This window comes from Marmota flaviventris, chromosome 4 (genome assembly GCF_047511675.1).
Source record: "Marmota flaviventris isolate mMarFla1 chromosome 4, mMarFla1.hap1, whole genome shotgun sequence".
NCBI classification, from domain to species: Eukaryota; Metazoa; Chordata; class Mammalia; order Rodentia; family Sciuridae; genus Marmota; species Marmota flaviventris.
This window is the reverse complement of record NC_092501.1, coordinates 139,722,260-139,737,652: the sequence shown is the minus strand read 5'-3', so window position 1 is coordinate 139,737,652 and position 15,393 is coordinate 139,722,260. Positions and strand designations below refer to the sequence as shown.

Sequence of the window (15,393 nt, the reverse complement as noted above, 5' to 3'; positions counted from 1 at the left end):
AGAGAAGCATGGCACATCAGGGAAAGAAGGTTCCAGATGTCACACTTATAAAAGGAGCCATTTTGCATATATTAAAATCCCATTTATGAACATTAAATAGAGGAACGACTATAATATATTTCTTCGTGCTGACACCGTTAAGCATTTCTGTGATTCTAGTGTTTTAAATGCAGGCCACAGGGACCAAATAGATCCCAACTAAATGGCAAGCCTATGATAAAATGCTCTTGATAATCAGCGTTTACAGAGATATGTAATTCTGTGTTGCATGTATATTTTTTCAAGTTTTATTAGAAATGGTCAAACTGTAAAGGGAATAAACAGAATACTGGAGCCAACACAAGCCTGTGATTCAGAGGCATGGATTAAGTTCCAGTCTTCATTCACATACTTAACAAATGTTTCTAAGAATTTTTCACAACCTTTTGACCTATATTTAAATTTTGTCTTCAATTGCTAGGGGTGAAAGAAAGCCCAAAATCGATCTTTTCAGGACCTGTGTTGCTGCTATTCCTCGACTGCTTCCTGATGGGATGTCAAAACTTGAACTTATTGACTTGTTGGCCAGGTAGGTGAGACATCATTTGACCAAAACTGATCTTAATCCTTTGTCATGGTTCCTAAAAGAAAAGAAGTCCATATTTAGAGTCAACAAAAGTTTATTGATTAAGGTATTATTTCTATGTATGGGCAGGAATGAGTAAAGAAATGTTGCTTAAATTATTATTATTCCCATAGTCAAGGGCTTTAAAATTCAATTTAGAATGAATACATGAACACGTAAGGTAAGCAATAACCCAGGGCCTGGGAGTTCACAAATTAACAGCACAGAAAATGGATACCTGAGTCAGTGAGTAGCCAGGTTACTGTGTACTGAGGAAGTTGACAGGTGACTCTGGGCGAAGATGAAATTTGAACTGGCTTTGGAAAGGAAGCAGGATTCAGGAAGGTGAAGGAAGTGAGTCTGGCTGGAAAAGAGTCCATGCAGGTCTGACCCCTCCCCACCAGGGACCAAAATAGGAAGGTAATGGGGATCCTAAACTACTGTTAGTACTTCAGAAAGCTACCGAAAATCACTTTTACCACCTTCCCCAGCCTCCATAAGAATGCACAGTCCAAGTAGAAGCTGAAACTTATTTGCTGTGAGTGAAATTATCAGGGTTCAGTAAGCTTAGTTATTTCCTATTGGTCTGCAGCTCTAGCTGACGTTATGCATACCTTACATTTAAAAATCAGAAGTGATTTTTTAAAAAAAGCAGGGTAGAAGGCAAAATCATTAGATTCATGGAGTGTAAGAAATGAGAATAAAGTCATCATTGGCTTAGAAATTAAAAAGAGTTGGGGGCAACCCAAAGATAAAAAGAAATATCAGTTTGGGGAGGTTAGATTTCCATTGAGTCTTAAGTATTAGTACTGGTATTTAGGCAGATGAAGTTTTAAACAGAGGAATAAAAGACTTTAAAATGTCATTTTAGGCTGGTTAATCTGATAATGGTGGAATAAAGGAGAGCTTAGGGAAGGATAACAAATATTAACACTGACCCAGTGAGAGATCCCCGTGCCTAGCCGAGGTTAGAACCTTCTGCCAATATCCTTCCCATCAGTATTCAAATTAATAACCCAAATCGCCACCGTCATGTGACTACACCTCCAGTGGCTCTGAGCATCCTGTGGAGCCTCGTGTCTCAATTCCTGTGGTCATGGTCCTCTTCCAGGGATAGCCAGCCCAGCCTCTCTCGCTCACCTCTGGCTCTCGTGGAATGGCTTTTGTAGCCTCCTGTTGTTCCTTTCCTCTTCCAAGCACTGGCAGCAGAACCTTCAGTGAAGGTCCCTGAAGACCCATAACCTTCGAAATCACAGCCCTCCCAGCTGGTGTTTGTCACCTGTCATCCCTGTTCTTCCGTTGTTTTTGTTTGTTTGTTTTGCTATCACCAGCAACCTGGAGCCCAGGATCCCTCTCTTTTCCATTCCATGCTTAGGACACACTTTAATAACATAAGGTTTTAAACAGTTGCACCTTAGGCCTTTCCCAAAGCCTTGCAATGGGAATGTGAGCAAAGAGCACATTCATGGGAAAGGGGGCAGGCAGAGGAGAGAGGAAAAACTAACCCCGGATGGAAGAGGGGTTTCCAGTTCTTGGTCACCCCAGAGGACCAGAGGGTGGATTTCCAAAGTATAGTAAACACAGTGATTTGGCAGGAAAATGGAGAACAAATCAATATTGTGAGATAAGTGCTAGAATAATCTGGAGAACCCAGGGACCCACCTGTGAGTTTGTCACAGCCCACAGTAGAGACAGCATTCCCACAGGAGACATTGTTCCCACAGAGGAGGGGTTGCCGAGTGAACAGGCTGAAAGTGGCCACAAGGCCCCTGAGAGCTCTCTCCATGGCACCGTGGACCACTGCGGAGCTGGGGCTGCCCCAGGATCAGATTAACCAGCTCCGAACTTCACCTTCCCAAGGGACACAGAGGAAGCAGTGGAAGAAAACAGTCCAGCAGGAAGCCTGAACTTGGCACCCTGCTCGCCATTTTACTACCTGTGTGACCTCGATGAGTTATTTAGCCCCTCACCCTGTTTTCCTTGGTAAGACTGGAGGGATACTGCCCGTCTCAGGGACAGTTGCGAGGGCTGACGAGAGGCCTCTGCACTCTGGTATCTGCTAGGAAAAGACCAGTTCCCTGAAGTGGAAGGAAAGTTTGGTTTGCTCAGTGAAGATCTAATTGTTGGTATGAACACTAAGGCCCTGGAAATCCCAGGGCATTTAGATGACAGTCGGCACTTGGGTCATGCTGTTTTGTGGTAAATCTGTCTAGGAGGCTCTTACCTCTGGGATCACCTGGGTAGCTTAATCCAGGGACGCAGGAATCTGCAGACCAGACTGTGGTGCCAGGCGTGTGGGAAGATAGTTCTGTTAGGCACGGCTGGAATGTCAGTGCTATTTATAGCATGTCCTGTTTATTATTATGTACATTCTTATGGAGCCCAAAGCCCTGGGTGCTGTGTTTGTTTTTGTTTTTTTTTTTTAATTTTATTTTTTTAATGAGGGAAAAGAACAAATATTCTTGAAAGTCCAAGAAAAAGACTACACCATATCAGAAACCCAGGAAGAGCCCTTTTCCATGAACTTCACAAGAAAAGAGGCTGTTCTCCTGGGGGAGTTCCCCGAGTGTGTGACCCACATGCTGGGTCCATTAACCTGTGAGACCTCTATGAGAAAATGAGGCTCTTCAGATCCCCTCAAGAGGGGCAGAGGACAGAAGCGGAGTCACTCACTCACAGTAAATCTGGGTTTGAAGTGCCCCACAAGAAGCCTGCAGCCACCCTCTACGTGATACCCACCGAGTAGTCACACTTGGGCTAAGTTGACTTGAAACATGGTCTCGTCAGACCTTTGACTTTACACACTTCACACTCACATCCATGGTACAGTTTTATTTGAAATTCTGGTTTTGCCCATAATTGGCAAAACAAGACTAATACCCACTCAGACTGCTCTCCCTCCCAGCTCAGCCCCCTGTAAGGAGTTTGAAGGACACGTCTCACGTGGCTGCCCCCAGGCCTGATCCCAGCATTTTCGGTAGTGGCTGAATACCAGACCCTCAAGCCTGGGACCTACAGTGGCATGTTGAATGTGACAGTGACAGCCATGTATGGAATGAAGCAGGCAGGCCACCGCCTCCAGTTACTAAGTTCCTGACTTTATAGGTATTGCTCAAGCTGGGTGTGAGGCATCTTTCCCTGTGGGCGCCCTGGAGATGTGTCAGTTGGCCTTACCAGCCTCATGGGAGACCCCTGGGGGTACCGCCTTCTGACCCTTAGCAGAGCCTTCCCTGCTGAGCTCTCTGGGTCCCCCAAGATTCTCCACATAGAAAGGGGGGCTTTCTTCTCTCCCCAGTGATTGGGAGATCTCTCGCTCCCTTGCCCAATGTGTCCTGCTTCATTCTTTGAGCACAGGAAGATTTTTTTCCCCTAATAGTCCAAGGCTCCTCCCCTGTGTCACTTCCTCCAGTGCATCTAAGGGTTTGCTCTTCAAAATTTACCCTCCTTTTTCAAAAATTTGTCCAAAATATCATCATAGTGTTTTGAGAATTAAATAATGCATATAAATCACTGAGAATAGGACCTAGTACAAAATAAGCTCCCCCCAAATTAGTTGTTTTTAAGTATCTTCACATTTGAATGATATATATACCATGTTGTACAATGCTATTTCTATACATTATGTTATCTAAGCTGGATATATATTCATCCCTGATTTTAGACAAGGAAGTTGAACTTCAGAGGAGTAAAACTGTTTGCCCAAATTCACAGAACTTTCCTGCAACCAAATGTCATTGGTTTTATACCAAATAGTAAGCGCTACTTACGCAGTGTTTCCTTATAATTTGTGGAAATGTCTGATGTAATACATACACAATTCCACAGTCTTCTGTGGCACCTGAAACACACTAGCCACTGTCTTGCGTTCACGCTTCTTGTATGTATGTGTTGTGGAAAGCAGTTAGTTTGTTTGGTGTATCTGACAGGGAAGTACTTCCAATAGTATATATTGCTCCCAAAATTCACTATTTCTTCGTTTTCATCAAGATACAGTTTAATGCTCTGCAAATAGCTGTAAGTCCACTCTTTAAAGACCCCTGAGGCCACCACCTAATGAGTTGGTACAGTGACTGACAGTGCATTTATTAGCAAGCCCTCCTTCTGGAAATCCTTATCTCCTGGGCTTCACCTTGAAACCCTTTCTTCCTCTGCTGCCCCTGGGGACATGGTGACATTATTGGGCAGCAGCTTCCTCCGAATGACCTTGTTTTTGTCTTGCCTAGTTCAGAGGAGGAAGCTTCTCCTAATGATCTTTTCTTCAGGATATGGTTTGTGAGTTTGAAATCCACGCCCCCCTCCCTTCATTGGCAAAACAAGTGAACAGCCACATTATTGAAAGCTACCGGGAGTGGGAAGCCTACCTTTGTGCAGGTGGTTTGCATTAAAAATATTTATCCCATATGGCCCACCCAGAAGGCTGCTTTGTCCAAGTTCTCGTTCTCCTCATTTTAGAACATGTCCTACTTAATTCAGCAACAACCTTGTATGAGCAGCATGGCCCTTGGGATCATGCCACTTGCTTACTCTAGATCACGGCAGAAGGTCCCTGGAACCGTGAGCGGTGGCACACAGGGTCTGTGCAACATGTGCCTGCATATTTGCTCTCTGATCTAAGCAGTCGTAACCATGGTCACAGCTCCTGATGCCAACCGCTTGAGGGACAGCTGCAGTTGGTGTTGTAATATTGGTTTCTCTGGGTATATTTTACTGCTGTGTCCCTGTAGAGACATTTCAATCCCCGTCAGTGATTTTATTCATGTGTATCCATGCACCTGAGACTCTGAGGCTCCTGGGAACCACCTCAGTTTCTTAGGAATCTTGTTTGAGAGCCATCTCCTCCCCCATAGTCAGACTTCTCCACATGTTGCTTCTCTTAAAGTCTCTCTGTTCTCTTTTCCAGTTACTGTCACTAAACTTCCTTAGAGGACAGGGCTTTATTTGGCAGGCAGGGGATGGGGTATGTTTTTCTTAATTACAGTTGTACTCTTAGTATGTAGTCTGAACTCCTCTGCTTTAGTGGTCCAGTTTCCCTATGGGACATCCTAGCTGGGAGTTGACAGAGTTCCCTCACCTCTCCCTGACCCTGCTAGACAAGGAGACCTCAAAGGACTTGCAATAATGGAGGCCAGTCTCCTGCTGCTTTCCTGCAGAGCTCAGGGACTCAGAATGGCTGGATGTCTTTCTCATTTAATCCCAAGTCATCTCTTCCTTTTTAGTTAGCTATTTTTTCCTATTTTGTGTTTTACATAAATCTTTACCACCCCATGTTCCTCATTTGCTTCCATAGTGACTTGTCCTGATGGGGTAGTTCCCCATCAGTCTCGGTTCCATGGCAGGGAAGACTTTGTCTTCTATAAACATTCTGCTTTTGCCATAAGCTGGGCCTTCTATCCCCAAAACCCCTTCCTCTAGGAGTATCTTTGGGCCCTTTCACTGGTGGAGCATGTGGACACCATCGTTCCAAGAGACATGGCCACCTTGAACAGTACAGACTCCACAGCCTGAGGCTCCCAAAGAGTCCTTCAAATGATCCTGAGCTGTGGGCTTGGAATTTAAACAGATTCCAGATTGCAACTCATTCATGAGAGCAAAGATAGAGAATAGAATTGATCTCATTTGCAAAGCTGAAAGCATTAGTCCTTATTTATGGGCTTCTCCTAGGTAGACCACGACATGGCTTTTATTCTTGGTGCTTTCCTAGTGTTGGTTTTTTCTGGCTACTTAAATAAAGAGCCAGAAAAGGGGGCTTACACAACAGAAATCTGTTGTTTCACGTTTCTGGAAGCTGCAAGCCCAAGATCCAGGGCTTTCTGCCTTCTGTGGAGTGTGAGAACTTGTCCCCTGGCTGTGTCCCAGGCTTCTGGTCATCTGCAGTGTTTGACTTTCCTGGGCATATAGAAGCAGCACACCAAGCACTGTTTTGTCTTCCTGTGATGTCATCCCAGTGCACCTGTCTGTCTCCAAGTGTCCTCCTTTTATAAAGATGCCAGTCGTATTGCATTAGGGACTCTCCTCCCATGTGACCTCATCTAATTTGGCTAACCATATCTGCAGTAATCATATTTCCAAACACGGTCACATTCTAAGGTACTCAGGATCAGGACTTCAACACATGATTTTTGTGGGGGACACAATTCAACCCACAGCAATGACCCATATCATTACCATCTGTTAACATTCATTCAGTGAACTGCAGTTCCTGGTTATGCTATTGCTTGTCCTAAACATGGTGGGTTTTTATCTGTGAAAGTTTTATTTCCTAAGACATTTAGAACCATAGAGAGGAATAAATGTAATAAATTGGAATAATAAATGTAAGATGAGAAGATGGCTTCAAGTACAGTTTTATAAACCAGTGATTTCAAATCATGGACTGCTAGTGGGGCCCAATGGTGTATGCCTATAATTCCAGCAGTTTGGGAGGCTAAGGCAGGAGGATCTCAAGTTCAAAGTCAGTCTCAGCAATGGCGAGGCACTAAGCAACTCAGTGAGACCCTGTCTCTAAATAAAATTAAAAAAATAGGGCTGGGATGTGGCTCAGTGACAGAATGCCCCTGAGTTCAACCTCCAGTACCCGCCCCCCCCCAAAAAAAAATCCACTGCAAAGATCATTTAGAGTTACTTGGAAGCGAAGGGGGTATTTCCTTCCCAAATGAATGGGCTTCAGGCCTTCTACCCCAGCTTTAACAGAGCAACTCAGATTTTCTGTATTATATATGGAGTTTATATTAGATTCTCCAGAGAAACAAATAATAGGATATGTATATTGTGGAAAGGGATTTGTTATAAGTAATTGGCTAACACACAACCATGGGGACAGCAATCAGAAGTCTGAAGGGTGGGCCATCGGGCTGGAGACCCAGGAGAGCCAAGCTGACAGTCTGTATCTGAGAACTGCCTGCCGTAGAACCAGGAAATAGTCCGCTGAAGTCTAAAGGCAGCCTGCTGGAGAATTCTGTCTTGCTCAAAGGAAGCCAGTCTTTTATCCTGTTCAGGCCTTTAACTGATCAGATCAGGCCCATGCACAGAATGGAGAGCAATCTGTTTTACCCAATCAACTGATTTTCATACTAATCCCATCCGAAACACCCTCACAGAGACACCCAGGGTTTGGCCAGCTATCTGGGCACTGTGGCCCAGGCAAGTTGACACACAAAATTAACCATCACAGAGCTCTGCATAAAACTTTGTTGAAAAATAATGGTTCTGCTACTGATGGAAATAGAAAGTTTGAAAACCCCTGCCTTAGACAATCCTTAATTGGAAGCCCATGGTGAAGGCCTGTTTTCTTTCAGCAACTATAATCACTTAAGAACTATAGATTTAATTGCAAAAGATTTTCCTGAAGAATTAGCCTAGAACTTCCTTCTCGGCATCTTTGTAGAACTTTATGGGCTTTCAAGACAGCAAATATATTCCCTCTTCAGTGTAAATCTGTAACCTAGAGAGACTTTCACCTGCTTTGTATTGTAAAATTTGGACCAATTGGTGTCTTAAGAAAGGAGTTTGCTTAGCTTATTAAGCTTTTGAAATACTGTCTTCTTTTAATAATGCATAATTGGGGCAGCTTGTTCTGTGGAGAAAAATATGGATTAATGATTAGAAGTCCTGGATTGGAATCCTGGCTCTTCCCCCTGATACATTACTGAGTGATTTCCTTCACCACCCTGGGGCCACAAGTTCTTATTTTTTGTTGAGAATCCCCTCTTCATGGGGGCAACCATGAATTTAGACATGTTCTCTGACCCTGAACACCTCCAAGCCTGAATCCTGGAAGTTGGTTCTCAGTGTCTCTGATCTCCATCTCCCCCTTCCTTCCCACTCCTCTACCTGGGTCGAGCCCTATGACTCATTGACTTTGAGTTGTGACGACCTGCTCTCAAACTTGGTCTGGTTCCTTCTCCAAGCCATCCTCATTTTTTTTTCAAATGTGAATTGAATCACGTTTCCCTCTGTAAAATGTACAGTGTACTGTTTATTTTCTTCTTTTAAAAATAGCTAACTGTTGAGTGCTTACTACGTCCTCATTGTAGTGGTAAACACTATACATGGATCATCTCCCAAACAGGTTTATGAGGTGCAGTACAGTGAATATTTCCATTTTACAAAAGAGGAATTCGAGCCTTAGATTAAGTTCCTAGCCTGAGGTCATAGGTCAGGTAGCTCTGCAGGCATTCTGACACAGGACACTCTTACCCCTTCTCTGCAGTGTTCCTCCCTAGGTGGCCCACAGACCCTTCAAGGTGCTGTCTCGCTCCCTTCCCACCACTGCCTGTCACCCTTCTTGTGCAGGTTCCCCACCTAATGGCCAGGTGGACCACCTATGCCACACATAGTAAGTATAATATCTGAATCTTAGGAGGCTCCCAAGTATTCCTAAGTAAATGAATGAAAGAATCTCTCAAACATTTTGGTACCTGTCCAGACTTAATATTATTATGTTTCTGTTAAAACAGGAATACATTGAAATTCTTTAGTTGACTAAGAGTTTCTCGATCTTGGCACTACCAACATTTTGGACCTGGTAATTCTTTGTCATCAGGAAATGTGTATCATAGGATGTTTTGTAGCATCCCTAGCTTCTACCCACCAGACAGATAACAGGAGTACACCCCAAACTATATAAAGAAGAATGTTTCCAGCATGTATTCCCAGATTTGGGGGGTTAAGGCAAGAGAATGGCAAATTCAAGGCTAGACTGGGCAGCGTAGCAAGATCCTGTCTCAAAAATCATCATCATCATCATCATCATCTCCAGACATTTCCCAATTCCCTGGAAAAGAAAATTGATAGAAGATCATTAGCATAACTCCAATTAAACTTCTAAATGTGTCCTTTGCTCTTCCAGCTCCCAATGTGTCTTTCTATTAAGAATGGGATTTGATACCAATTTATTCTGTAGTCAGTAATGTATTAAAAAGTGTTCATATACAGCAAAATGCTATATGGTATCTCAGATTGCATTCTGAAAAAAAAAAGGGGGAGCCAGGCATGGTAGTACATGCCTATAATCCCAACTGCTCAGAGGCTGAGGCAAAAGGATTGCAAGTTCAAAGCCAGCCTCAACAACTTAGCAAGGCTCTAAGCAACTTAGCAAGACCCTGTCTCAAAATAAAAAGGTCTGGGGATGTGGCTCAGTGGTTAAGCTGGTGAAGGCTACATGCAAACTATTACCTTTGCATCTCTTCTGTAAATCTAAGAAGTCTTTGTTTTTTGAAGTATTCATTGAAACCATTTACCAAGCAAAAAATGAAGAAGGCTTGTTTTTTCAGACACAAGCAGAAGCAGAGATAAATATGTTCCTTCTTAGCTCTTAGTGATCTCCTTGTCCTTGATTCATTTCACAGGCTCTCTATTCATATGGATGACGAACTGCGACATATTGCACAGAATTCTCTTCAGGGCTTACTCGTTGACTTCTCAGACTGGAGAGAAGACGTGCTGTTTGGCTTTACCAACTTCCTGCTCCGGGAGGTCAACGACATGCACCACACGCTGCTCGACTCGTCCCTGAAGTTGCTGCTGCAGCTGCTCACCCAGTGGAAGCTGGTCATACAGACCCAAGGAAGAGCCTATGAACAGGGCAACAAAATCAGAAACTCAGAGGTGACTTCTCCCTCTCCCCACCAGCTTGTTCTTTATTCTACTACACGTGTGAGTGAGTGGCAGCCCAGAGAAGCTTCTGGAGTTCCTCCTTCCAGCCACTAGTGTAGGGAACTTCCTCTGGTGCTGCCCTTAGTTCTGTGCCGGCACACACTGCGAGAGAGAAACTCGGGCTTAATATAGTATGTCAGGTCAGACTAGTTGACACTGTGGAAATTGGTTTTACCAGAGAATTATGATTACAGATCTGTTTGTAAGAGCAAATGGCTATAGGACAGGGAGTTGAGCTAGACGTGGATATTGATATGGGTACAGAAATAGATATATAAAATTTTTAGCTATCCACTGATTTTTGGTTGTTTTTTTTTTTTTTGGGGGGGGGGGGTTGGGGTGTTTGTTTTTGTTGTTTTACTCTGCAACATAGGAATTGTTCTGCCAGTATCCACAGAGAAGAAAATGTAGTCTTGTGGCTTCTTGATATTTCATGTTTCAGTCATGAATGGCAAAATGTTTTGGAGAGTAGATTGAGAAGGAAGATTGTCCAAAGGAGAGCCAGGGTCCTTGTTGCCAGGCAGAAAGCTGGCATTGGCATTGGGCAGATGGAGACAGGTCTGGCTGGGAGGAGCATCGCTGAGGGTCTGAGGATTGTGGAGGCTCAGGACAGCACATCAGCATCCAGGGAACAGCAGGGATGAACCCCTCTGGGGATGGGCTGACCTCAAAGATGGTGTTCAGGTCCCTCTTCCTTCTGTGTCTGCTACACATGCTGAAAGATGACAGTAGAAAAAAGGGGGTTGTGTGTGCTTGGGAAAGGGAAATGAAGGTGGAATCTGCCATATCATCTGGCTTGCTTCTGCTTTAGGTTCACTTGTTTGAAGTTTGGGAACTTTCAGAACTTATCGTGTAAATGTGCCAAACCTCAATGAGAATCTAACAGACAAACAAGGAAGCAAGTATACATAGAATGTAAAATGTTTAGAAATTCAATTTAGTAGTATGTAAAAGTCTATAGAGAATTTAGATGAAAGTGAATTAGGCCATTTTGATCATACGTATAGATATTGCATAATCCCAAATGCTATGGAGAGAAGCTGTTTTGTTTTTGTTGTTATTATTATCAAGTTTTGAAAAGTTATTTCTCATCAGACATACCAGATGGTTGATAATATTCCAAAGCAACAGTTGATCTGAAAAGTAAAAAGGGATCTAGGATATTTCACGAAGAATAACAAATCCATAGAAGTGTCTGATTCAAAGTCATCGTCATTTATTATACTGTTACAAGGTCAAATGTGCCAAAAGACACATACAAGAATATTTTTTCCTGCTTGCATTGGTCTCTTGCTGAATACACAGTGTTGTTCTTATTCCATGACAGCTCATTCCCAATGGTGCCAGCCACAGAATCCAGTCAGAACGAGGCCCTCACTGCAGTGTCCTCCACGCCGTGGAAGGCTTTGCTCTGGTTTTACTCTGCAGTTTCCAGGTGGCCACACGCAAACTGTCTGTGTTAATCCTGAAGGAAATCCGAGCTCTGTTTCATGCCCTGGGTCAGCCAGAGGTATGGATTACTCTTCCAAATTTTCCAATTTATTTCTTTCGACTGTTTTGAAATTTAGATAAAAATTACAAATAGCACATTACTGTTTTGTGTACTCTCGTGTCACCTGCGGTATTGACAGTTTTCAGTGTATCATTGGGATTATAATGAGCAGTAGTGTCCTCTATCTTCTGAAGTTAAGTCATATATCCTGATAGCAATAAAGAAGACCATTCCTGGTCACTAAGGATGTTGCTTTCCCAAGTAAGGAATTTTATGATTAATTGTCATATTTGTGTTGGAGAATAATCTCTATAAAAATAATGTATTCCATTTAAAATGAGAGGTACCAAACAGTCTGGTTAACTGAAAGTTGTTTCATCTCAATGATGTTAAGAAAATGGCTCCATAAGAAACGTATCCTCCTCAGATGGGAGAAGGAAGCTAATTTTAAGTACTATCAACTCCAGCCAACCTCCCGCTCTGGTCAAGAGCAGTATACTTTCCGTGAGATGTTACAGCTCGTGACCTGCAGCACAATTGAAGAAAACCGGCTTTTATGTCACATACTTCTTTGCAAAAAATGCCACTTTCAATTTTCTGGTTTTAAATCACTAATCTCGATTTCATGATCCTCACTGTGGTCACAGTTTTTGTAAAATATTTTCAAGCTCATCACAGTTCTTTCTGTTCACATTTCTTCAGATAGCTTTTTGGCTATTTCAGAGCCACATTGCTGGCATCTGGTAAATGCACCTCCAAGGCATGCTGTATTTGGTGAACCTCCATTAAGTTTCTAATTATGATAGATAACAGTGATAGTAATTACCATGTACAAAGTCAGGCACTGTGCCAAGTACTTTGCACACGTTATCCATTTTATCTCACAATAAGAATTTATTTTATTTATCCTAATGTTACGGATACTAAAACTGAGGTTTAGAGAGGTTAAAGGACTAATCCCAGATCAACAAGTAGGATATTAGAGTCAGAATTCAAAGCCAGATATTTGTATATATATTTGTATACTATCTCCAAAGTTCCCTATTCTTAATGGCTACTCAACCAGACTGTGTCAAGGATGTTTCTCAAACGTTATTTTCTTTGACCAGCCACAACTTCTTCAAAACCAGTCTCATTTATCATTGAATACATACATTCCAAGGCTTTCATATAAGACTTCTCAATAAATCATTTTATGTTTTCAAGTTTCTCTGTAGTAAAGAGCAGCAAACATATGCCTATTCATGTATGATGGATATGTACATATATTCTTCATATCAAATAATTTTCAATAAGATACCTTCTCTTATTTTTTTCAATTTACTTCTTTTCGTAAATAGCTGCATGCCACATAAATATCACAGAAAGTCTGTAGTTATTCTCCAGTGAAGTTTCTTTTTGACGAGAATTCAATCACTGTCAACAGTTTATCAATTATTTTAGCGAGATAGCAACTTTAAAATAATTGCTGCTTTTTTGGTCTGAAAAAGCCTGTTCTTGTAGGGTTTCCATGCCTTGAAAGGAACAACAAGTGAATACTTCAATGACTAATGTACTACACTGGTTTGGGGGTTCTTGTGTGCATGTATGAGTCTATGAAATTCAGGGAAATGTCTTTTGAGAACAATGTGAATTGGAGTTCTAAATTATCTTGCCCTGAAACTCGAAAGAGAGAGCTCAGAACCTCTGGGATTTTCTGCCTTACCTTTCACTGTCTTGGCTCTCGCTCCTCTGTGACAAACCCCTTATCGGTGTCTTGCAAGCTGTTGTGCTTCATGTACTAGATGGAGGCAGTGGGTGGGTGGGAAGGATTCATTTTCCCATGGAGAATAATCACCTCCTCTTTTGTACAGGATGATGACAGGCCAATGATTGATGTCATGGATCAGCTAAGTTCTTCCATTCTCGAAAGTTTTATTCATGTAGCAGTTTCGGATTCAGTAAGTACTCGTTCGATTCTGATTGCTAGTAGTGCTTACATCTAAGCTCTGGACCTACCTGAAAGGGAGTGTCAAAGAAAAATTATATGGCTGGATTTGGGGATTTAGTTAGATTAGTAAAAAAATGCAAAGTTACTTAGAAAAATAAGATTAGCTTTTCAAATGATAGCTTAGAAGACATTCAGATAAATTTTAAACAAAAGTTAAGCCTTAGGAAAATAGATATTTTTCAAATTACAATTTCAAAAAGAATTGTTCAAGCTTCTTACAGAAAATCAATTTGTCTCACTCTTTATATTTAACACAATATATATACTTAATATTTAATTCATATTGTACTTAATTTTTAATATGGTAACTTCTATGTATGTGGTGCTTTACTGTTTGCAAGGTGCTTTCACATTTATTATCTCATTTGATCCTCAGTTTTTGAAACTCAAAAACATCATGGGGTGGGGAGGTTGGGGATGAAGTCATCAGTAGAACACGTGCTTAGCATAAGTGAGGCTCTGGGTTCCAGCCCCAGCACCAGAGAATAAAAACAAAACTGAATGTTAGTGAGAGCCCAGGCTTGCCTGGTTAGACTCTGAATCTAGCAGAACTTTATCTGCTACACAAATACATTCTTCCTTTTAAAAAACATATTGGCAGCTTTCAGATTTCCTGAGCAAGTAGAAGGGAAACTGAAACTCATTTTAGTTATCTGACTTTTAAAAAATAAAAGTACAGTAAGAGAACCTGGATTCATTTCAACTAAATAGCTACGAGAGGCAGGGCAATCTGGGACAGCTAGCAGGATCCACATTGCTGACGCCTGATGCAGATACTTGTCAGAAGTTATAAATGAATACAAACTCTGAAGACATTTGTTAGCTTTTCTTAGCTTTTTTTAACTGAGATTGAACACAGAGCCCTGTTTTTAGTAGTCCTGTGCTTGCTTCTGGACATCATAATAATTATTAAACTGTTAGCCAGGCACTGCGGACCTCCACCACAGTATAGAAGTTGTCTGCTGATTTTTGGAAGTTCCAATTCTTTTAGCATGGAACGGAACTGTCAACTTTAATTCTTTTATATGCATATCTTACTTTCCTGGGGGTGCCTTCATATTTTGTTCTTGTGATTTTGTTCTGTTTATTAGAATCAAAATCTTGAGGTCAACAATTCTGCACTTAGAAAGATGCACAGAGGTGGGGAAAGAGGAATGGGAAGCAGTGCCCGTTTCATGCCAGGTGTTTCTGCATCCATTATCCCTTATCCTGAGATGATGCCCAACAGACATGGAGGAAGTGTCTCCTCCTGGTGTAACAGCTAGATCGTTTGAAAATTGGTGTCCCCAAAACATTGGTATCTGCACTTAAAAGAGAATGAAATATAAGAACTGATATTTATTACATATATGTGTATTATACCACTTATTATCAGTTTTTATAGATATTATATATTACTGATATATGTATATATCAGTTCTTATATTTCATTCTCTTTTAAGATATATAATATATACAATATAAAATATATATGTATAGCTATATTACATATCAAGTATGTATAATATTATGTGATATATTATATAATATAGATAACCTTCCAGATGTTTTGAAACATTATTTTTGCTTGCTATCATAGGGCGAGAGTAAGTAGTTATCTCAAAAATCATCAGTAAAATGCCCTTCATAAAAGGGACTATGCTAAACCATCTC

General features: G+C 41.6%; 1 protein-coding gene across 8 annotated transcripts in view; it reads left to right on the top strand.

Moving 5' to 3' along the window:
- Window positions 1-15,393, top strand: part of Fry (FRY microtubule binding protein) — a 402,948-nt gene that overhangs the window by 283,862 nt on the left and 103,693 nt on the right. For all 8 annotated transcript variants that reach the window (XM_071611568.1, XM_071611569.1, XM_071611564.1 and 5 more), the window contains 4 exons: window positions 461-568; window positions 9,952-10,210; window positions 11,586-11,768; window positions 13,604-13,690. In XM_071611568.1, the coding sequence (XP_071467669.1) occupies window positions 461-568; window positions 9,952-10,210; window positions 11,586-11,768; window positions 13,604-13,690 (637 nt within the window). The remainder of the gene's footprint in view (window positions 1-460; window positions 569-9,951; window positions 10,211-11,585; window positions 11,769-13,603; window positions 13,691-15,393) is intronic.